This window comes from Centruroides sculpturatus, unplaced genomic scaffold (genome assembly GCF_000671375.1).
Source record: "Centruroides sculpturatus isolate CEXI.00-Female unplaced genomic scaffold, Cexi_2.0 scaffold812, whole genome shotgun sequence".
In the NCBI taxonomy this organism is placed as follows: domain Eukaryota; kingdom Metazoa; phylum Arthropoda; class Arachnida; order Scorpiones; family Buthidae; genus Centruroides; species Centruroides sculpturatus.
In genome coordinates, this window is record NW_019385039.1 from 146,879 (window position 1) to 171,739 (window position 24,861).

The following is a 24,861-nucleotide window of genomic DNA, read 5'->3' on the forward strand; positions in this document are numbered from 1 at the left end:
TTATTGAGAATTAGTAATCATAATTATTAAGGGGATATTTGGTCCCACTAGAGTTTGTATCAAAGTTTTAATGAAAATTATATATATATTATATATATTGGTGAAATGATATGATAAAATAATTGAAAAATACTTCCTCTATTCAATTAATATAACAGAGTAATATATTATTCTCTACTATATTAATAATTAAGAGAGAAATATTCATAATATATATAAATATATATGTATATATGTTATATTATCACAGATATAATTGCATTTGTCCCTGTAATAACTAATATTTCTATTTTTATAATCCTGATATTTTAATGTTTAATGATGAAATGTCTTCTATTTTTAATAATATTTATATATAGTAAATATACTAATTTCAATTTCAAAATAAATATTACTGTTTATTATGGAATTTGCTGGAATGTGAATAAATTACTTCTAGATGTCTAAAATATATAACAATTTTCCTATGATAAATGATTTTCAATCACATACTCTCTTTATCATCCATCCAATGTCTTTTTCTACAGCCCAGTGCATGTGTACAGCACCAATTACCACAATAACATGCATGATATTGTGACTATTAAAAATATAATCAAATCTTCCAGGTAGCCATCTTTCTGGAATTCTTACTGCACTAATAACTGCACCAATCAAAGATAACAGATCTTGCATTATAACATGATATATTGCCTATTCAGAGTTAAAAATGAATATTTCATGAGACAAAACTGTTGTTGTTTGTAATTCAATAATAATTTAAATATAGAAAAAAATTTGTAGAAAAAGTACCTCTGGATGTCCTCCTCCATATGGAGTCATTCTAAGTATTAGCACCACCATTCTAATAAGAAACAATATAGCAAAACTCTGCCTTCTTTGCCATGGTCCACATGCAAATACAGCAACTTGAAGAGCTCTCAGGCAAAAACAAACATAAATTCCAAGAAAAACTAATTGAAGTATATAAGGCAAACAAGAAACTCCTGTATAAATTGTAGTTAATCCACCTAAAATGCCAAATCAATTTTTAATAAGTAATATTTTAAAATTAATTTTATATTTTACTTTAGACTGTATAAAAATAAATCTGAACAGAAAACATACTCGGCAAATTAATAATCAAAATAATCAACACCTAATCCGTTGCCGAGGGAATTTATTTAAAAGACAAACATTTTCGATCTACTTCATAGATCATCTTCAAGTTGAAAAAACTTGAAGATGATCTATGAACTAGATCGAAAACGTTCGTCTTTTAAATAAACTCCCTTGGCAACAAATTAGGTGTTGATTATTTTGATTAAAAATAAATCTTCAAAATAGATTTAATTATATTTTATCTAATTTCAAAGTTAAAAAATAAAAATATTCAAAAATATACTATTCTTACTTGTTCAGAATTTGCTTATTTATCAAAATTCATCAACTAATCAATCAGATAACCATGGCTGATAAATAATATTTTTTATAAAATATCCTGAAGAAAATAACTACATTAAATTTATTTAATACAAAATTTATAAAATATAGAATTTTGAACAAAAATATTAATCTGTGAGAACCCTTTCTTTGATTTCATCATACCTATTTTGACAACTAACATTGATTATTCTTTACACCTGCATTACACCTGAAAACTTCTCAGTTTGCATGTTCTCGACAGCAAAGGGGACACTTTCCCATGATCCTTTGACTTCCTGGCCATGTGCTACTGTTTTAATATTGGAATTGACGGCAAACAAGGCAGTCGCCACCCATTTCTCTCTGACTCAACAAGTCGTTGCCCATTCCTCAACCAATGTAGAACTCTGTGCATCTAAATATGGATACAGTCATCTCTGAATATAGAATAGCCTCAATTGCAACAAGAATACACCACCATATCTCAAATGTTCCGAACGTGCCAACCCTCTCCAGTGACAAATGAAGTAATAAACAGTCCAACCAATTACCTTCACGTGTTCTTTTAGAGCAGTGATTCCCAACCTGGGGTACACGATAGGTTGTATAGGGGTACAGAAAAAAGTTAGTTATTATGGCAGAAAAAATAATACATTATGTTGAGCCTACTATTAATTTAATATTCAAACGCTTTCAGCCTATTTTTAATAAGTCATCCTCAGGAAATTACTGTTCTACAATATTAAATTAATAGTAGGCTCAGCAAGTGTCTTGGTGTTTGATTATATTTGTAATATATTATGTATCACAAATGAATAGTATTAAAAAAATTATTAGGTAAAAAATGTTCTTTGCAACAATCACAAACTTTATTATCATTTCAAAATGCAAAAATAGAAATAAAAACTTATGCTGCCAATTGTACAATGCAACAGATCAATAAATGTTACGCAGTCGGTCAATGGTAGTGGGGATACCATTATGTGTGATTAGTGATTATGCTACGGACTTTTGATGGTGGGGTGTGTTACCGTTATTATTATTATCTCTCAACAATATCCCCACGTATTGTTTGAAAAAAGTATGTTTTATTGTTAGCAAGGAAAAGGACATAGCTAGTTTCTCCAGATTTTCTCTAAAAGCAGTAATTTTTTTCATTATTTATTCAGTATTTTTATTAATTTTTTTATTGACAAGACTGTCTTGTTTTTAAAATCGTACTGCCTGCTGTGTTACCATCTTAGAGGTATGAAGGAGTACAAGTCAGAAGTTGCAATTTGGAACAGAGTATTAGGTGCCCAAATCATGTGTGCATAAAAAAAAACCAGACTTGTAGGTACTCGGGAAACTGAGAACAGAGTCAAAATAAAATTCAAAATGGGAACACTCTCTACAAACAGGCAGTGTGAGATTTGCACATGCGTTGCTTGCTGAGAAGTTGGAAATGCCACAGGGGTACACTAATGAAAAAAGGTTGGAAACCATTGTTTTAGAGCAGTGTTTCTCAACCTCTAATGAATTGTTGCCCCCTTTAACGTAGTATCGCTCCCTTCACTTCAAAATTCCGATGTCGAAGGCCAAGGCTAATGCCAAATTCATACTGCATTGAATAGACTAGTGACTAGTATAATGTTATTTGTTTAATTATTGTACAATATAACGAATAAAATATCTAATTATTCTTAATATAATGTTTTACTATATTGCCCAGAAAATTGTTTTTTGCTCCCAAAATATAAATTGTTATTAATCGCCCCTTCAACATGGAAAAACACCCACATGGGGGCAATATCGCCCCCGTTGAGAAACACTTTTAGAGGATCTCACCAAACCCCAGGTATTTACGCCAATGCATAATTTATTGTAAACTTCCTCTCTCACAACCACTTACATTATATAGATCTGTTAATTCAATATGCTATTGTACTCTTTTTCTTTGAAATTAAACAGTTATTAGTTGTTAACCTAGCATCTGAATGGTTCACTTCCGACGTGTCATCTCTCTGGCCTCCTCCACGTGACTCATCATCTCTCAAATCTCCTCCATCCTGAACCCAATCACCTGCACACATGGCCACTCCCGTGACCTCACAACAAAAACACTGAGATTAAACAAAAACAGCCCTAGTTGCTGTGCAGTTTCTGCTATCCTGATGTAGTCTAGTCATCGCCAAAGCAATGTCGATCCTTCAGTCAAGTGGAGCAGAAGCATAGGGGGCACTTCACACATTATCACATCTGTTTTCTTTTTAACTTACTAGTTTTCTTTAAACTAGACACATCTTTTATTTTAAATTTTGTCACCTTTTTTCCTCTCTTTCTCATCCAAACATTCTAGATAAGATGTATTCAATAAAGATCTGTTAAACACTGCTTAAAATTATCAGAATTTTGAGATCTAAAATAATAGTTCTTGACATACTTATCTCTATTTATTTAATGTGATATGAATTCTATTTTGTAAATATAATTTATATCATAATAAATAACTTTTGGAAAATTTAATCAAAAAGTTGTAATTCAACCAGCATCAGTTATAATATGCTTTCTTAAAATAACATTTTATAATAGCTATCTATAATTTCATTTGATATCTTTAGATAAGTTCTCATGAATACTATTTATCTCAATACAGATTTCCCATATACTATGGCTGTTGATTATAAACAGTAATTATGAGAAATACTTTCTTTTTATGGTAGTCAATATAAAAAACTCACTGACATAATCTAAATGGATAAGAAAAGCAACATACATCCAGCTAGATAGTCTATGATAAAACTATTTGAATATGAAATATGAGATTTTAATGTTACTTGGTTGAAATCTATTAGTATATGTATAATCCTAAAAAGATACTGTTAAACAGTTTGTGACAAAACCAATAAAATAACTGCTGAGAAACTACAAGAAAAATAATTATAATAATACCATTTTCAGAACTCAGTTGGCTAATTCAAATGTAGTAAGATAGGCATAATATTTGATAAAAAAAATCTCTTTTAAAATGTTTTTTTCTTTAATTTTTATTTTAAAGTACTTACAAAAGTGCTTTTTGTAGCAAACACTCCAAATACAGAATCTACTAAAATATGTTCTCTGCAGCATAATAATATTTAAAATATATGAGGGTAGTTCAACTTCTGTCCAGAATTTCAGTAATGGCAATGGAACTGTATGCATACATAGTCCCAACTTATGCTTCTTTCTCTAGATACTCCCTGACACTCCTTCCCACTTTATAATGATATTTCTCCCATCATTTTGGCAATGATGCTATGCCTGCAAAATGAAAATCTTTTGGCTGATATCAGAACCATTGCATGACAAACTCTAATTTCAAGTTTCTGGATGAATCTCTTGTCTGCTAAGGCTTTCTTCAAAGAGCCAAACATGTGGTAATTTCATGGCAACAGATTTGGACTGTAGGCCAGATGATTCATAATTTCCCAATCAAGGGACCTATTCTGAGTTGTATTGTTAAACTAATGAATATGATAAAAACCTATTAAGTGCCAACTGGTGGATCATGTTAAGAATACAGTGCTAAATAAAAATATAGGTTCAAGTACTATTTTTAGACTGTAAATGAATAAACTGTTTAAATGAAATGATAAGATGCAAAAATGATTAATTATATCTATTATTTTAATATGTTAAATAGTTTTATACTCACAAATTATTTGAAAACAAAATACAGGAAATCCTCATTAATTCAAACTCAGATAGTTCTAAATCCCATTAGTTTGTAAACATACTATTTGTCCCGGCCAGAAACACACAGATTTACATGTAAGGAATTTGATTAGTTCAAAATATGGGATACTTCGAAATTTGAAGTGAGAATACTGTTCAAACTGTAATATGTGTAAGTTAACTCATTTGTTTAAATCGAAGTGCTTCCATACTATAAGAGAATGATAGACCAAAGAACAACTCTAATCTGGTGAACATGATTTGTTTTTACAGTAAAACATTTTCAGGTGTGACCTTACCCATAAACTGCTTTTTTTTTTCTCCTATCTCATAAAATATGGCTGTGTTTTGGGATTGTGAGATTGGGCTACAAGTAGCATATTGAGATATTTGTAGGGCTCTAGGTTACTAGATTTGGGCAACTTATCACTTTTTGGGTTACTTTAAAAATAATTTTGGCTACATTTCAAAGAATTTTGCTTTACGTTTTATAAAATTTATATTGCAACCTGTGAGGTTCTCACCAGACATGCTGTTTATCTTCAGTTTATTTATATTATTATTAATAATTATTACTGAATAAAAATAGNAACTCAATTCTTTTTACTAATAATAATTTTTTAATAGAAAAGGCAAAAACAAACTGTCTGTTAGTGTTTTTTTTCTTTTTCAAATGCCAACAGAAATTTTTTGCTGTTTCTATTTTATTTCTTTTCATATTGTGTGTTACTCTTTTTGGTAATTTTATTATTTGAATTATATTCTAACTTGATGTAATGTGAGGTTGGTGATTACGGAATGAATGAATAAAAATAGCATTCTATGTACCTAGCTGTATTCTGTTTGCTTAATAAATTACATCAATTACATGGCATTTGACATATTATACAGAAATATGTAAATCTTGATAATTTGAAGTCGCAATTATTTCATCCCTTAAATTTCAAACTAACAAGGACTTCCTGTATTGAAAAAATCAAAATTTTATAGAGACAAAATTACAGGTTTAGTATAAATTTTATGCACAATCATGGGAGAAAGTATGCAAATGAAGTTATATCAAACATTCACATATAGCATACAAAGAGATACTGTACAGTATATTATTTGTAATAATCATTGAGAAAACAAGAAACATGCCACATAGATGCCAACTCAAAGAACCTGAAACTAAACTAATTTGAAGATTTCATCACAATTGAGCAACTCAGAGGGAAATTGCTACTGCGATTGGCTATTGCAATTGGCTATTGTCAATGTGCTGTAGCTAATGTTGTAAAACATGGAATTGATGAAGTCACTAAAAAGATTCCTGAAAGAAAAAGTTGTTTCACAATACAACTTGAACCTCATGCCAAATATCACATAAAAAGAAAGTAAATATATACACTGAGTATGGTGTTAACATTTTTTTTATTTTTGCTAGCACTTTTGACAAACTTATGTTCATCATCTTCAGACAAATGAAATTTAAAAATAGAACACAATATTCTAGCATAAATAGAACAAAAACATTTAACTTGAAATTAAAAACCATTATGAGCGTGATCAAAATTCGATTATGCAAGATATTGAAACATCATGCAGCCAATGTTCCCTCTAATTTTTTTTGTAGCTGAGCGGAACATATACTTCTCTGAGCAAAAAATTTCTGCTGAGCAGATACATAGACAATCTTATTTTTTTTTCTTTTAAAAACTAAAGTAATTAATTATGAAGTAAAGATTAAAATTTATTTCATTATAAAAAACTTTTATTAATGTAAAGTATTTAGTCACATACTAATCACAAAAAAATATATCAATTTTGATTAATATTTTCATGTCTATCTTTTTTTGAAATCCAGTATTTGTAGACTGATTGAAGATTCATTTCCTCTCCAGAGGAAAGATGCATTCAAATTCTCATTAAATCACATAAATGCTCAGATTCAAGTCTATTTCTAATTTTACACTTAATTGAATTCATAACACTAAATCCACGTTCGCAGTCAACACTAGATGCTTGAAATGTTCCAATGATATCAATAATAACTGCTAGTTCTTTAAACTCATCATCATTACGTACATAATTTAACATATCAGTGAATGTCTTAATTGAACAATTTTCCAATTTTTGGGATATAATGAATTTAAAATTACAATACTGTTCTAATATTTTTGAGGCAGTGCTTTCATTATTATTGACATTTAAAATTATTGAATATTCTCTAATCAATCTCTTGATATTCTCATTTCCAAATTCAAAATTCAATGCATTTAAAATGGCATTAAGGTTAAATGCTTGCCACTCCCTTAACTCATCATCTGGAAATCTGTTATTTAAATGATTACATACACGTTTAACAAATCGAATAATAGATGCAGTATCCACATCATATCCAACTTTTTTTACTTTTTCACTCCAATAAATTTTGTTATCAAGATACAGTGATTTTAATTGATTAATTTTTGCCTTAACATAGTCAAATGCTTCAATCGTAGTTAAACAACTTTTTTGTAAGAATTTGTAAAGAGATGCTAGATCATCTAAAACATCATTAAAAACTGTTAATGCCACTCGATATTGTGGATTTGTCAAAATTGTTATGCAGTAATTGCAAATAGGATCATTAAATTTATTTACTTGTTCTTCACAATATTCAATTAAAACATCGTAATTCCTCATCAAAGCATTCACAGCAAATTGCCTTGATAACCAACGCACCTCATTCAGTGGCTTAAAGGACACAACATCATGTTCAGAAATATGAGCAAGTTCTTCTAATTTCTGTTTTTTTACAGGTGATCGACTGAACATTGTATATACAGTTCGAAGCAATTTTTCAATGTCCTGCATTATTGAGACCTTTCAACATGCATCACCTATTCCTAGATCTTCTCTATGTGCCACACAATGCTGCTCAGTTAAATGTTTTAGATCCCATTGAAGAATTGCAGCTGCACCATTTTTTTTTCCCAAGCATAACACTTGCCCCATCTGACGTAAACATCACCATTTTTTGCATATCAATATTATTCTTAACATAAAATTTTTTTATTTCTTCAGCTATAGCCACACTGTCACATGATCTTAATTTTAGAATACCTCCAAACACTATTTTATAAAATGTTTCATTTTCTGATCTAAATTTAAAGTATAATATTAACATTTTTTGAACAGAAATGTCTGAACTTTCATCAACTATTAATGTATGAAAAGTAGCTTTTCTCAATGTGTCCATAATCTCATTTTTAAGCACAAAACTTATGCACTCAACGAATTCAAATGCATAATTTTTGCCGAGCCAAGATACTGGAATTTTTACATATTTTGCTACACGGTCATGAATTTCTTGAACAGAATTCATAGAAGCATCCATTTTAATTGCCAATAGCACATTATCAATTAGCACTTTTATCATTTCAGGATTAGACTTTAGTCTCTGATTAAACTCCTTTTTTTGTTTTTCGATCTTCAACAGTTTCACTTAAAATACATTCTATTCCAAATTTGTTTTGATTATTTAATGTGGTAACAGCATCTAAATGAATTTTCTGATTTAAATGTCTTTTTAGATAATCTAACTTCCATTCTTCCCATTTTTTTCCATTAGCGAATTCACCACCAATTTTTGCTTTAGCACAAATGGTGCACACAACCTCGCCAATATCTTCACGATAATTAAAGATATTTCCAATTTTTGTCTTTTGTTTTTCTGGTTGAAATGGTATATCAGTATTTACGAGGTGTGAAAGCCATTCTCTTTCAAAAGATTTTCGAGCCTTATTCTTTAACTCTGCTTCTTTTCTTTTTAACATTTTTAAACACCGACCAATATTAAAAATCTAGAAATATATTAAATTTTATTAATTATAGTCTTTAGATCAGTTCTAATTTGTTTATGTATTATGTACCGGTACATTTGATATAAAATTACGCTTTTTTTATTTCATGGTTTTTATACTAGAAGTTTAATACACTTGCATAACAATAATAAATAAAATACTAAAATAAATAATATTTATAAACTTACATAATTAGTTGAATATATTCCTTGAAATACCAAAGAATAATCAATTCAAAATTAGGGTTTACTTGTCACTTATTTAAGGTAGTTTAGTTACACATACACGTATATGAAAAGTGAATTGATAGTTTGACAGTTGACACTAAAGCAAATTAAATTTCTTATAAAAAAAATTAAACACATTAGTATCTAGTAAATCAAAACCATTACTCACATTTAAAACATACTTCCATACAAAATGTTATCTATTAATCTCTATTAATGATCTGAACGATGCCAATTTGAACGTGAATAAATCGTAGAATGCGGGTAGGATGACTCCTTCCTCTCTGCATGGAAGTCGTTCTACGGACTGTAAACCCACATCCCTCTCCTTGCGTCAACATCCCCACCCCTTCACACGTGTTCAGCAACCTCCGGTGTTTTTCTCAGCAGTTTGCTTGCCTGATTGTAAAGGTTGTCTCTTAAGTAACAGAGGTAAGGTTAAAAGTCACACAGCCTTGCAAATTACCCCCACCTGCGTTGTTTATTTGTAAACAGGAGGAAAAACAAAGAGAGCGTCGCTCGGTTTATTGGCCTCAAGGGGTAGTGAGGCGAACGACCGTTGTTCGGAAAGTAATTAATATTTTTATAATAAATAAATATTTTATTGAATTATATATTGACCATTTTGGTCAAATACTGTTGTTGCCGTTTCTGGTAGTAGCATGATTTCACATTCATAAAAGTTTTGATCGTTGCTTACAAAAAACTGATCTAAGTGATTTTTGACATTGTGATTTCAAGTAAATGTCTTANCTGATCCAAGTGATTTTTGACATTGTCATTTCAAGTAAATGTCTTACAGTTAAAAAAAATTTGTATAGACCGGAACAAGTAATAATCTGAGTGTGCTCGATCTGGCGAATATGGTTGGTGTGATAGCAGGTCCCATCTAAGTTATAACAGTTTCTGACGAGTTACCAAACTTGTGTGAAATTTGACATTATCGTGGTAAAACACTAAACCTGTTTTGTTGATCAATTCTGCCCGCCTTTTCTGTTTTATGATATTACTCGATTTGTTTACTCGATGGCAGTACACTTTCGAATCAATTCTTAAATTGTCTGGTAAAAGCTCCAAAAAAAAAAAAATTTTCTTAAAATCCCACCAAAGAGAGCATCTCTCCTTAAGAACATGTGGAACCCGTATATCGAGCTTTGAAACGAAACCAATTTGTTTCAAGTAATCATAAACGATTCAATTTGACAAATTTAATCTCAGTGATTTCATGTGTTGTTATTCCGCAGTTTGTTTCAATCAGTATCTTTATTTTGTTTTCATTAGCTTCAACTGGCCATCCAGAACGTGGTGCATCTTCAATACTGAAATTGCAAGAACGAAATTTTGTAAACCAGTTTTGGCACTGTCGTTCTGTCAACACATCTCCACCATACATGATTCACACAATTTTTTTCTCGCTTGAACAGCATTTTTATTTATTTTTTTTTTGTAATAAAAAAGCAAAATATTCCGAAAATGCTGCTTTCGATCTTCCATATTTGATGGGATACAAAAAATAAACAATTGCACAAAATCAAACAAATTTTTTTTTTTACAAATAAGCCTTAAAAGTTAGCTGTCAAAATATATAATGATAATACGGTTTAGAATGAAAATGGCGGGAAAAGTACGACTAATCCGTCTAGTGGTAAAATAACGAAATTACTTTCTGAACAACCTAATATTAAAGAGAAAAAGTAAGAAAATATAAACAAGAGCAGACGTGATTGTGAGCTTGACTCGACAGAGGACTGCAGACGTCTTGGTAGGCTTCAGATAGAAAGAAGAATTATGATTGGTCGGAAGTTTTCCACCAAACAAGCCTTAAATAACAGGACAACAGAGAGAGGTGCAGAACAGGGCAAGAAACTGGACATGGTAGTCTCCAACACTTGGACAGTCCGCAGAGCTTAGAGAGACAGTCTCTCCTCTTAAAGAATCCTCTGGGACGGGTAGTGTAGAGACGGGAATGGACCATGCAGTTGAGTTGACTCCATCAGGCAACTAGGCCTCCCCAGAACGGAGTAATCCCGTAAGAGGATAACCTATTGTTTAATGTACTACGTGACATCATCTTGCATACACAATGTTGCTAACTCGTGTAATATATATTTTGACTTGTAAATAAACTGAAAATAGCATATAATTTCAAATGTCCACTATTGATGTGGCGCTACAATATTTGGCTATGTCTTGGCTACTTTAATATTATTTTTACGTGTTTTAGCTGGCAACACTGGATCGACCATAAAAGGGAGCCAGTATTTAAACGAAACTTAACTTTCTAATTTTTAACGATACAATAGCAATGATTATTATTTTTAAAAATTTTTGTTAGGCTTAACATCGATGAAAATTCAACGCAAAGTAGGTTAATAGCGATATACTAATATACTAATTACATGGGATATAATAATATACTACACTAATAATAGATTTTTTCATACTTTTTGGTTATCCGCCCTTTCAATTATCCGACCAACCCCAGTCCCCAATTAGGTCGGATAATCGAGGCTCTACTGTATATATAGTAGAGGTGGCACACAGTTTGTGGTATACCAATGTGAGAATGGTTAATCCTTTTGCTTTAATGTTTATGTACGAAAAATGGACCTCAGTGCTGCTAGACTGTTCAACACCCACTGTTAAGCCATATGGGTTATCATTGACAGCCTGCACGAAAGCCGAGATGTCAGGTACTGTCTTCCACATGATGAAAATGTTGTTTATATACCTCCTATAGAGCATGATGTTTGGGAGGAATGGTGGAAGAATCTTGTGCTCAAGTTGTCTAATGACCATTTCGCAAAGGTCTCAGGACACTGGGCTACCCATGGGGACTTCTCTTTTTTGCTTGTAAACAGCTCCATCAAGATATCGGATTGCTACTAGATGTCAATGAAGGTCATACCAAATAACAGAAAAAAAATACAACAGCTTTTGCACACACACATTTTAAATGAACCATTCCAGATACTTTTTGATCTCAGTAGTATATATATGATAGATAAGAGATTTTTAATTTATGCACAGATGATTTTTATGAATAAAAACTATATTACAAGTTTTAAAATAAATTACATCTGAGTCATAAGATGTCATTTTCATGAAATTAATAAATGTAGATGTAGAGATAGATTTTAAAATTTTTCTTAAAATAAATAAAAATGAATAACTTACCACAACTTTGAGTTACCCAAACTCCAACAACATCCCATTGTAGTAAACGTGAATAAGTTTTAGATCCACTTATATGATTCATAAATAAATGGTATACAGAACTTCCAAGCCATGGTGCTATAATAGCAGCAATGTGAAGATATGGTATGATAGGCATTTCATTAAATTGTTGTGGTAATAGCTCAGGAACCTTCCATACTGCATATATAAGTGGTATACCTAAAAGTAAGTTTAAAAATTTATTCTTGTGTAAGCAGTCACTATATAAATTAAATATAACAGTTACATTCATCATTAAAATTTAATACATCTATTTAAAAAAAAAAGAAAAAGATTTTAAAATAAAACTTTTCATTTAAAGTTATTCTAAACCAAAATTAGTCAGAACAGATTTATAAGAAACTGTTAAAACCAAGACATAAACTAAAGAACATTTAATTAATATATAATAAAATATATTAAAAGTAACTGCAGATAAACAGCATGTGTCTGGTGAGAACCTTATAGGTTATTAGATAGATTTTATAAAAAGTAAAGTAGAATTTCTCAAAATGTAAGCCCAAATTATTTTTTAAATGATCCAAAACGTAGTACTGGTAAGTTATCTAAATGTAGTAGCCTAGAGTCCTACAAATATCACATATTTCTAAAACCCATTTGCTTGTTTCCCTGTGGGCAAAGCTTAGTGTGTTCTGGTGTTGATAGATGGAGTGGATGTAATCGTAGCATCATGCAATCATCAAGTAAGTTTTATATTATTAACCTCCTAATACACTGGGTTGAAGTATAAAACCTCTTACTTGAAACCAATTAACCGGAGTAAAAAATTGTTTCTCAAGTGCAAACATTTTCGATGCCCCTTTTGGACTCTTCCTCATGCATTCTCTCCAAACCAATGCAAGCTGGTTTCTAAACTTTTGAACTTCTTTAGAAGGCATTTGAATTCTTATTCCTAATGCGCACGCATTCCAAATTTATTCAAACATTGTGAGCTTCCAAGAGATTTGAAATGCGAACCATTTATAATTCAAAAGATTATAAACGTGAATAAAATACAATAAATAAAATAAATTTAAATATTATCGTCCATTAGGACCTGCCATGCCATAGAAAGTGACATTTCTTCCTTAAAATTAATGCTTGTTGATTCACATACGGATTTATATATTTCTATTGCTTCTAATACTCTGAGGTGATCTTGATGCAGCGTGGTGAGAATTATATGCACTTTGTCAAACTTGGCAGTGATATCAGGGTCTATCACATAAGTTGAAAGGGCTGTCGTGCATTTATTGTGTAGTATGTCTGACTTATGCTCTTTTATTTGTACCCCTAAAGACCTTTTGGTTGCACCAACATATACCATTTCTCTATTAAATCTGCCATCTTTTATAGGAATTTTGTAGATGCCTGGTAACCTGTCTGGATTTGGATGGTCTTTTCCATTCCTTAATGTGCTGTAAATCAGTGTTTTTCAACCTGTGGGTTGCAAAGCCTTACACGAGGGTCATGGGTAAAAGAAAAAGACAAGTGTTTGTAGGTCCTACACTACATTAAAAAAAACTGCAATTTCAGCAAGAAGGCTGTACCTGTTTATTTTACAGTACAATTTGTTTTTTGATCGATATTTAGGTCTCAGCCATGGGTGTAGCCAGGGAGGGGCCTGGGTGGGTATGGCCCACCCCAGAAAATCATAGCCGAAAAAGTCTTGAGCTGATTTGCAAAAAGAAATAAAAAAGCAGAAAAGTAGAAGCTGAAAATTCTGATTATAACAAAGACACCATCATTCTATCATCCTATGCCTCAACCCCAGGGATAAGAAAAGACCTTCACAATGCAAAAATGATCAGACGCTAGCATTGCATAGAACACATCCAATCGCTAGAAATTCGAGGTATACAAGGCCGGATTACATACTAACTGCATCAATTCCAAAGATACTATTAATATATCTCAAGCTTAGAAGTTCTGTTATGATGGAGATCACAACACCCACACCTCTATTTAATGTACACATACTTCTGTTAGTTTATCTTATTTTATTGTAATTTATTTCTGTTATTTCATTTTTTATGTATATAATACGTATAACATTTCATTTGTGCTATGAATGCTGCATATGTTAATGTCACATATGCATCCATGGCACAACGTTCTAATGTTTTTAAATTCGTTGTACATAACGGTTTTTAGAATCTCAGAATTTGTAAAACCTGATGAAGACCAAATATTAAGGTCGAAAACGTTCGTTAGTTCAATTAAATAATTTTTAGTGGATAGTCAAAGGCTTTTTGAATGATTGATAGTTCTCTAATATCCTTAAAGAGGGTATTTATCCTTTTTGCAAAACAAAAATATATACTGTGATCAATTGGTCTGGCTCATTCAGAAAAATAAAGTACTCATTTAGAGTAAGGATAATAAAGGAATGATTCAATATTTCCATGCTTGTGGTACTGTAATGACATCAGATTTAACGCAACATCCTTTCTTCTTAGCCATATAGATTTCTAAAGCCTCCAAGGATCATAAGTTGTGTTGGTCAAAGACCTTGCGTAAAAGTGTAGCTTCATCCTAGCAAGGAAAACCTCAGGTTTGGAGGCAAAGGAAGTAAGTGCTGTGCTGAAACTTCCCTTGGCCACATTGTANGTTATGCATTCCATCATGAACATAAACAGTGTCGTAATTCGCCAAGTGCAAATCAGCAAATTCGTAAAATTTTTGTTTATTTTGAACAATCCGGATAATCGAAAATCCGGATAATGGAGGTCCGGATAATGGAGGTTCTACTGTATTTAAACTTTGTAAAATTCTTTTATTAATTTAAGATAAACACACTAGATGCTTTTATAAACTATGTCTAGCGCTGATGTTTAATAAACATTAGAAAAAATGGAAAAAAAAAAACAAATATTTTTGGTCACTAGTGACTCCCATCATGTTAGATAGTAAAAAATCATGTTAAAATTTTTTTACGCTTTTAAAAAATTTTAAAAGCGTAAAATTTTTTAAATCTTACGCTTTTAAATAAACTTGTATGTTTGATAAAAGAAATATTTTTATCAGAAATAGAGAATGATGGGATAACATTTCAAAAAACAATGTTTATATTTTTTCTTCTTTGCTTTGGAATTTGCATATGATGAATTCATTTGAATAATTTTTTGTTTATTTATTGTGTATTTCAAGTAAAAAAACACATGGCCGTTTGGCCATGTGTTTTTTTACTTGAAATACACAATAGCTATAATGTGACTAACAAGGATAGGGCCAGATGTTTGGATCTCTGATTCAAATCCTGGTGACCATGTAGTCTTAAACACAAACAGTTCCTTGTTCAAATAATAGGACCCACTTCTCAAGCATTCCAAAAATCAGGCCTCTGTAAATTGAATGTTTAGCTTATAAGTGTGAAAGTTTCATAGCTTCTCAGAATGGCAATAGCTGAGTAGATAGGATGTTAGACACTAAAGCTGTCAGATATGGGATCAATCCTTCATAGTTTTAGTTTATCTCATTTTTTTTTTACATGTAACATATTTATTTTACTGTATCATTAACATTATTATTACTATTATCATTCCTCACATTTAAAGCTTATAAAACAAGAGATTTAAAATTGTGGCATCATTTCCTACTTAGCAAAAACAAAGTCTCTGTAGATTTAACTCTTTTATGTCATTAAATAAAATTTTTTTTTCTTCATATTTATTTTTGGATATTTCTACTTGGCAAGCAAGCTTCAGTCATTACTATGCATAGATAAAAAAGAAAAGACTGATATGAAAATAGGGTAGCATAGTCACAGCATTTTTTTTTTTAATTGTTAATGTCATGGACAATTTCTTCATGTGCTCATGTTTGTTACACTTCAAAAATAATGTCATCAGATCTGATAATAAATATGAAGAAATACAAATTTTATTTAATGACATAAAACGGTTAAAGTTAAAATATTTACCTAAATCAAACAGTGTATGTATTATTCAGCATATGAAAAAAAACTACTGAAGGAATGTTAGTAGGATTTACCATTTGTATCAAATATATACAATAGATATTTTTTATGCTGCTGCAACATCAATATTATCATTAGTTTTAAATGATATAATCCACAACTTCATGTTGACTATAATCCACAGCTTCAGTGTACTTAGTGTATAGTAAATTATATCACATTCAGATGCACAGTGCACACTATGTATGTCTAACAATTAAGATTGAATGATGATTGAAACTAATACATAATTATACAGATATAAGATTTGTATTATTGTCCTTATTTTCTATTTATATCTTTTAAGACAGATGTTTAACACTAGGATTTATTGGTTTGGTCAAAACAAAACTGATATTTGTGCTGTAGGAAAGAATTCTTAGAATAAGGCCTGCATTGAATAATAGTCAACAAGAAGAAGAAAACTCCAAACTCATTATATAATGATGTGCATAATGTGGATAGAAGAAATAGAAAAAGTCACAGAAATGAAGCTGGAGGAGCTACGAGAAACAACAAGGAAAAGATCAAGATGGAGAAGACTTGTCCATGAAGTCACCAGGAGTCAAAGACGACTCGATGGAACTTAACAACAACAACAACAACAACATAATGTGCAATTATATAATTTGTTAATTTTTGAACATGCATGTGAATTTCAAAATTGCTCCAAAATTTGAATTTTGTAATGTTTGTATTAGAACTAACATGTATTCCAGGGCTGTGGAGTCGGAGTCGAGGAGTTTTGGTGTTTTAGCAGGAGTCGGAGTCGGATGGTAAGGAAAAGTCGGAGTTGGAGTCGGTAGATTTTTACGCAACTCCACAGCCCTGATATATTCTAAAAACAGAATGTATAAATATATCAATCAGATACAGGACTATTAATAGGTTGAAAATATTCCTTTATTCATTAAAATTGTTTGCTGATGTAAAATAAAGTTATTTTTTATGTCATTTGTCAAAACTAGTTTTTGAGAGTAGTTTTTTGAACAAAGACTGAAGACATTCTGGCACATTTCATTTGTGTTCCAACCAGCCAGAAGAAATAAATTTGAGCAACCGGAAAGTTTCAGGATCAGCTATGTAGGCATATTCTAGCTCTTTCTTTCAGGTTTCATCCATACTTGATCCACTTCAAGTACACTTCTTCAGGTGGAGTCTGGACATGGATGACTTTTTGATAATGCATCTGCCAATAACATTTCACATCTAGGCTTATAGTAAAGCTAAAAATGATAATGTTGTAGCTTTAGAAGAAAACATAAATGAGGAATTATTTTTTCAAAGGTACACAGAACAATTACAAGCAAAATTCAACAACCAATGTGCATATCAATCAAGCACCCAAACCATAACAGTGAAAATGCTCACAAGCAAATAACCAGAAGTTCTTTCTCAATCTGACCTATCATACATAATAAGAAGCATACATGACTGGACATCCTTCCTGCATCAAGCAGATATCAAGTCTATCTAACTGTCACTAACGTTTTTGAACAATAAAGTTCTTCCTCAGATGAGAAATGGATGAAAAATTTGAAGAAAAATTTGATGCAACACTTTCTGAAAGAGCTCTGAAAAACAATTCAAAAGAAACCTCGTGCGGGTGACGACATCATTGCACATGCGCCTTCCTCAGAAGTAGAAAATTTCTCTGTATTAACATCCATCGTATATAAATGCTTGCCAAGCTACGGATAAGGATAACTCCTCCTTACTGTTAATACACTTATTATCTTGGGTGGTTTTGTATATAAAAATTGCCTCCATCCACCTCAAATGCTTTGTATGTTCTGTGGTGCGGATTATCTTGGCCTCATCAAATATTGGCTGGATATCCAGATCTGTGGCATAACGTGCCAAAGCGGTTGTAATTCTCTTGTAGAGTATGTTCGCTTTATGTTCTTTAAGTCTCACCTCCAATGAGTGCTTTGTGGAGCCGACGTACACTAAATCTTCATCACATCTATGATCTTTTAACGGGATGGTATACACTCCAGATAACATGTTCTGGTTGAGAGTATCTTTTGCATTACGGAGCAGCTCAAATATATTAGGACATCTTCTACATGTGATGCAGACTTTCTAGCAATTTCCGAATAAAGCTTCTCTAGATACGGATTATACGTGACCGGAATAATATCTTTATGGTCCATTGTTTCTTGCTCCTGCACACTGGTTCGTGTTGCTAGTTGGGGTTGAAGTATTCTCCTGGATAACCTTCTTATCAGGTTATGGTAACCATGGCATTCAGCAATATGAGTTAAAGTGTTAAGCTCGGTTTTAAGAGCATGCCTTGTTGAGGAGTGAATGTAGGCCCCTTTGACCAAGGCATTAAACGCTGCAACTTTATATTGTACTACGTCACAAGATCCGTCGGAATGTACAACTGCTCTGCAAGTGGTTTTCTGTAGACTTCAGTGAGGATCATCGTTCCTTTAATTATAATATTGATGTCAAGGAAATAAACATGGGTATCGTTCGCCTGTTCAAGGCCCAAAGTTAAGCTGTAGCAGTTGTTATTGAATGTGTCTATGAATGCTGATACGTCTGGTTTAACTTTCCATAAGATGAGGATATCATCTACATACCTCTTATACAAAATGATATTATGGATGTGACTAGGAAGGATTTTTTCTTCTAGCTGTCATATTACCAGTTTGCATAAATCGCCAGAGAGCAGGTTCCCCATAGGTACACCTCTTCCTTGTTTGTAGACTGTGCCTTTGAATTGAATGAATGCATTACGGAGCATTTGAGGTGGATGGAGGCAATTTATATATACAAAACCGCCCAAGATAATAAGTGTATTAACAGTAAGGAGGAGTTATCCTTATCCGTAGCGTGGCAAGCATTTATATACGATGGATGTTAATACAGAGAAATTTTCTACTTCTGAGGAAGGCGAATGCGCAACGATGTTGTCACCTACACGAGGTTTCTTTCGAATCATTTTTCAGAGCTCTTTCAGAAAGTGTTCCATCAAATTTTTCTTCAATTTTTCATCCATTTCTCACCTGAGGAAGAACTTTATTGTTCGAAAACGTTAGTGACAGTTTATTTTTTGAGAAAACGCACCATTATTGGTTTTTTGGAGATTAGTAATCACTTTCAACTCAAACTTTTTCATAACAATCAATCCCCATAAATAAATGTTTATATTTGGATAGCAACTGACTGGATAAACAATTATTATTAGAATCATTGTTAATTTTAACACTGCTATACTATTTCATGTTAACAAACCAAATTGAATACAACTGTAAGAGTCTGAATTTGATATTCATTAGTTTTAAATTATCAAAAGCGATGTAATATTTTATTAATATCACAAAAATTATACATTTTCCTATTTTTTTTTGAGAGGATAAAGAAGTACAGTCTCCTTTTTCAACATTTTTTTCCTTAAAAGTCTAGATCATATCCTATGACTAAACTCCGAACTAACCGAACTCATAGTCTTATGACAAGAGGTCTAACTCCTCATTGGAGATTGATTCAAGTATAAAAGGGTTTAACATGTCAGGTTCTAGGCAGATTAGCCATATAGAAGCAGTTCATCAGAACATATAATTTGTGCCTGGTCTCTCAACTTCCACATTCTCAATGAAACTTATTGTTGCCTTATCCATAAAACTCATATACAGTGGGTGATCGGTTAACGAACATAATCCATTCCAAGACTTTGTTCGTTATCTGAATTGTTCGTTAACCGATTATCGCTTTACCATGGGTTTTTATAGGAATTTGATTAATTCGTTTTGGAGACATTTATTCACCTGAAGAAGAACTAAGTTCGAAAACGTTTGTAAAAATATTTGGAAATAAGCACTGTTTTGGTTTACAGCAGAAGTAAGTCGTTTTGGAGACATGAAAAAATAAAAAATAAATACTTTTTTACTATGTTTATTTATATTTAATAGTAAAAATACATATATATGCAGTCTTGCATTTTTATTAGTCGTGTTTTTTCTGTTTGTGGGGATTAATGAATATGTCCAATGTCGATTGCTTTTCTCTTTTCTTTAGGATTTTTTGGACATAATTAATAGTATTGTAATTGTAGAGATCCCCAATCCTATTAACCTTATTCTGGTTTGGATACCACTTGGATGATCGTAGTTCTGACATCCTCCCACTTCTTCAAAAGATCTTTAGTAGCAGATGTTGACATTGGTCCTCTTTCGTCTTCCTCTTTTTCAAAAGAAAACACATCTCGCTGAGTTTCTTGGTATTCTTCATTTGAGAGTTCTTGGAGTTCTTCTGTTGTCAGATCAGTTTCAGGTTTCATTATGAGCTCTAAAATGCTCTTTATTTCTCAGATGTGATTTTCATTACTCCATTAGCAGCTTGAGACTTCTTGATAAATCTTTCATAGCTAAGATTGTGCCTAATGTAGACCTGTTCAAGCCATACTGCCTAGCAACATCAGACATCTTGTGTCCACTTTCTACCTTGGCTATTATCTTGTACTTGGTTTCTACGGTGAGCACAGTTCTTGACACTCCTCTTTTTAGGCACCTTTATCAGTTTCTTTTTAAATAAAAAGTTCAGAAAAGCACTTATAAAATTTCAGAGAACAGAAATCAACTAGCCCACAAAAAATTATTTAATGCAAGGCCTGGGTGAAATTTGAAATTTGGTATTAAAATGTTAATGAATATCCGATGGGATAGTTAAACTTTCACCTTTCGTAAATAAATTGTGACGCAAAACTTAACGAGTGTCCGTCTGACAGTCTCGTGAAGACTATAACAAATTATTTGTCAGAAAGGTAAACAAAAAGCTGGAATTACAAGATAGAGTTTCAAAATTCGGAGGAATACTATCTGATCAGTATCGGGTTGAACGACGATGTTGACGTCTCCTGTGCTCCGAAAGGTTTCGAATTGTTACCTGAAAACAAGTGAAAATCAATCGGTATTCGTTATTTTCTGTTTCCTTTTTTTTTTTTTTTTTGTGTTTACTCAGTAAAGTGTTCGTTATCCAAACTGTTCGTTAAACAATCACCCTATGTATTTAGATGTATTATATCTAGTATATTGTAAACTCCCTCTCATTTTAGGGATATAGTAGTTAGTTATTTGTATTTGTAATTCCTTTTTATTTTTATTAAACTTTTGTTAATTTCTTATTAATTTGGTTGTTCATTTGATTGGTATGTACGGCCTATTGACAGACTCACAAGCTCCCACTCATAGAATTAAGCTCTCCTTTTTAAATTTATTAGTCTTTTTATCACAAGTTAGGGCTAGCTGGTGTTAGGTCCTGATATTAACAAATATTTCATGAACTTCATAAAAATTAACCATCCACTGATAAAGTAAGTAGTACTTACCATCCTGTCACCAATAAGAGTTTGATAGACCATCGAACCTGGCTTCTCACACAACTGTCATCACATGACAACTGGATATCATCAATATCAGAAACAATAAACACAGTTTTGGAACTGATATTATTTACCTTACATATCAATTTTACCCTACCAATGGCAGATATTTTTGCACTCCCATAAGCATGGAGATTATGCTTTGTGAGATTGACATTTTCTGAGCACTGTATTTTTTCAAATACTTTATGAAGCATTATTATAAGATCTGCACCAGTATCGACTTTACACCAGACAGGAGTATTTTCAAGGAGCACTGTTTCATAGAAAAATTAGCCATTGTTTTTATTTCCCTCACCTTAATATATCCCACATTAAATTTAGTGCCACAACCTGTAGGACTGTCAATTAGTCATACATGAACTTTTCTGGTGTCTTTGCTTTAAACAAGATCCATCTTTGCTCGCATGAACATGTTTATTACCATTTAAAGTGTGAGATTCCTTATAAGCACAAGTTTCACTTCTACACTATGCTGCATAATGATTCATCCTACTGCATTTACAGCAAATTTGTCCAAATGCAGGACATTTCTGTTTTTCATGCTTCTCACCACACTTCCTACAATTTGTAACTAAATCTTTTTCATGTTTTGTAACTAGTAGTGCATGTTTTTCAGTAGAAGCATCAAACAACAACTCATTCTGCATCAACTTTGTTTTATGACCACATATTATCTCTAATGCCACTTCTAACAATATGTCTCCTTTCTTGAAGAAATGGACCCTCAGACCATCTTTTTGTATGATGATACAATCTCTCAGAATTTTAGTTGACTGATCTCCAAAATAGCCCTTTTTGATATCAATATTTAATCTAATCATAAATTGATTGATTAAATCATCATCTAGAGGTTCAATTGTATATATTTTAAAACAGTGTACTGTATGTTATTGTTTTACATTTATTGAAGTTTGCTTCAATTTTATCTAAAATAATCTCATACTTTTGCTACCTTCCACAGTATCAAATTCATTTTTCTTTGATCAGATGTGACAGATTCCAAATTTTACTTTATTATTTTTTCCACTAATATAGCTATGAATCTTGGATATTAATCAGGACTTATCACATCATAGTCATAAATAAGACTAGATTTGAAAAATTTTAATTGTGGGTGATAACTTCTGATTAATAGCCAAGATTAATAGTTGTATTAGTGGAAGAAAAAATATAGAATTAAAGAACAAGTGTGAACTTGCTGACTAGGGAGCAAAATTAAATCCCTGGTCAGTATGGTTAAGGATGTTTGCATATGGGTGTTGGCAGTGGAGACACAGATATCAGGTGCCTTTACAAAAGAAACCCATTTATTTCGAATTAAAGATACTTACATTAGGTAGACGAAAAAGTTCTTTAAATCAACATTTGTCTTCCTGCAAAAAGACTTTTGTAAACAGCTCTAAGGTAATGGCAAAGTGGCATTCAGCAGACAGAGATTCAAAGCAAGTTATCCACAGGACGAGGAGGGTGAAGTGTAGGAGAGTGGGAGTGAACAATTTTGCTCTAGTTGTAGAGCGACACAGGTTTGTCTGACAACACAATTGAAGGAGAACTATGTGTTTGACCTTGATATCTGAGGATTTTATAGAATTTTGTCCTCAAATCTCTAGTTTGGGTCACAAAAATGGTCCATCTTGGACAATTTACCCAACACCATCCCTTGACTCTAACTGGGAGATGTTGATGGAACTAAGAAACCTGTGTTCATATTTTAGCCCATTATTTCGTTTCCTTTGAGACTTTAGAATGGTAATAATCTAGCGCAATGTCTTCTGATCGTCAAACCCTCTCCTTTCCCCAATTTACTTTAACTTCAATCTGTTGTATATGAGCGTCAGTGTCAAAGTTCTCTCTCTCTGATTCGACACTGATCTATTGCCTAACACGTGTAGGAATCACACTCAGGACTCATTTGTTTACAGATCTGTCGTACTAACCTTGTATAGCTTTGCAGTTACTACTTAAAAACGTAACACAAACATTTTCGACCCACTTCTAGGGTCTTCCTCAGTTGTTTTACAAGTTTTTCTGGTCCAATTCCGATTTTTAACTGTTCAGGTCTCTAATGTTCCTATCTTCGAAATTTATTTTTTAAATTTCAAAATTCAAATCTCCAAATGATGTGCGCCTGCGCCAATTGTTATAGCATTGCATCATAAATAGCCTGCCATGCTCTTGATAGTTGTTTTTCTTCTTTAAAATTGATTGATAGGCCTTTGCAGTCCACTTTAAAAATTTCTAATGCCTGCAGATTTCGTAGTTGGTTTATATGTTGGGTTTGTCAAATCATTGTCGCTTGTTGTAGGTTAGGGATAATGCCGTTTTCACTTGTTTACTTTTGTGTTGCATTTATTTTCCTTACATAAATTTTGTTTAGTTCTATGCTTTAACATTTTTATATAATTAATACAAGTTTGGACTCAGTCTGGAACTTCACACAAGGAGCTGTTTATACGAAGTTTACTTTATTACTTTTGGTATCAAATTCAGTTGCTTCTAAATAGTCCACAAAGTCTCTCTTCCACCTCTTCCAGTCTTGTGTTTTGCTGCCTTTGACAGAGAATTGATTTAAGAAAAATATGGATCAAATGTTATGTTGACTACTATAAGGACCTTGAATAAGTTCTCGCTGTTCTTTAACAGATGGCGTTACCAGAACCACGTGTGTTCAAGATCTGTATAAGAAGGTCAGGACACGCGTGACCTACTTATTGAGCCGCCATTTTGGGGTATTTTGAGTCGCATGTTTTAAGCAAACTTGTACGAGCAGTCTGTTTTATAGACATTAATTAAACAAAAATTGCATAAATCCAGTGATTTTCAGTCGAAAATATAATAATAATTTTGGATGATTACGCAACCCCAATTTTATGTAACTTTTTGATCAAATAGTTTAAAAAAAACAATCATCTATATCATTTTCTGTCGCGATTGAAACTAATTAAATAGGTGCTAAAACTGATGCAATTACGTATATAGACACTTCGTAAAGTGATGCAATAACATAAAAAAAAATTTAAAGTATAATAAAGAATATAATAATATAACAAATTTATAATTATTTTTTAAAAGCACGATTGGCTATAAAATTAAGATAAAATTCAATAGTATTATTAATAAATGTTGTCAATGTAATAC

General features: G+C 31.8%; 2 protein-coding genes across 2 annotated transcripts in view; both read right to left on the reverse strand.

Annotated features, from left to right (window-relative positions):
- Window positions 1–24,861, reverse strand: part of LOC111633747 (progestin and adipoQ receptor family member 4-like) — a 54,535-nt gene that overhangs the window by 15,239 nt on the left and 14,435 nt on the right. Inside the window, exons 2-4 of the mRNA XM_023378359.1 lie at window positions 12,332–12,550; window positions 793–1,010; window positions 493–693 (exon numbers count right to left, since the gene is read on the reverse strand). Of these exons, the coding sequence (XP_023234127.1) occupies window positions 493–693; window positions 793–1,010; window positions 12,332–12,550 (638 nt within the window). The remainder of the gene's footprint in view (window positions 1–492; window positions 694–792; window positions 1,011–12,331; window positions 12,551–24,861) is intronic.
- On the reverse strand, window positions 5,934–9,202 carry LOC111633746. The gene is made up of 2 exons (XM_023378358.1): window positions 9,116–9,202; window positions 5,934–8,927 (listed from the first exon to the last, which is right to left on the reverse strand). The coding sequence occupies exon 2, from the start codon at window positions 7,936–7,938 to the stop codon at window positions 6,997–6,999; it is 942 nt and encodes a 313-aa protein (XP_023234126.1). The 5' UTR covers window positions 7,939–8,927; window positions 9,116–9,202; the 3' UTR covers window positions 5,934–6,996.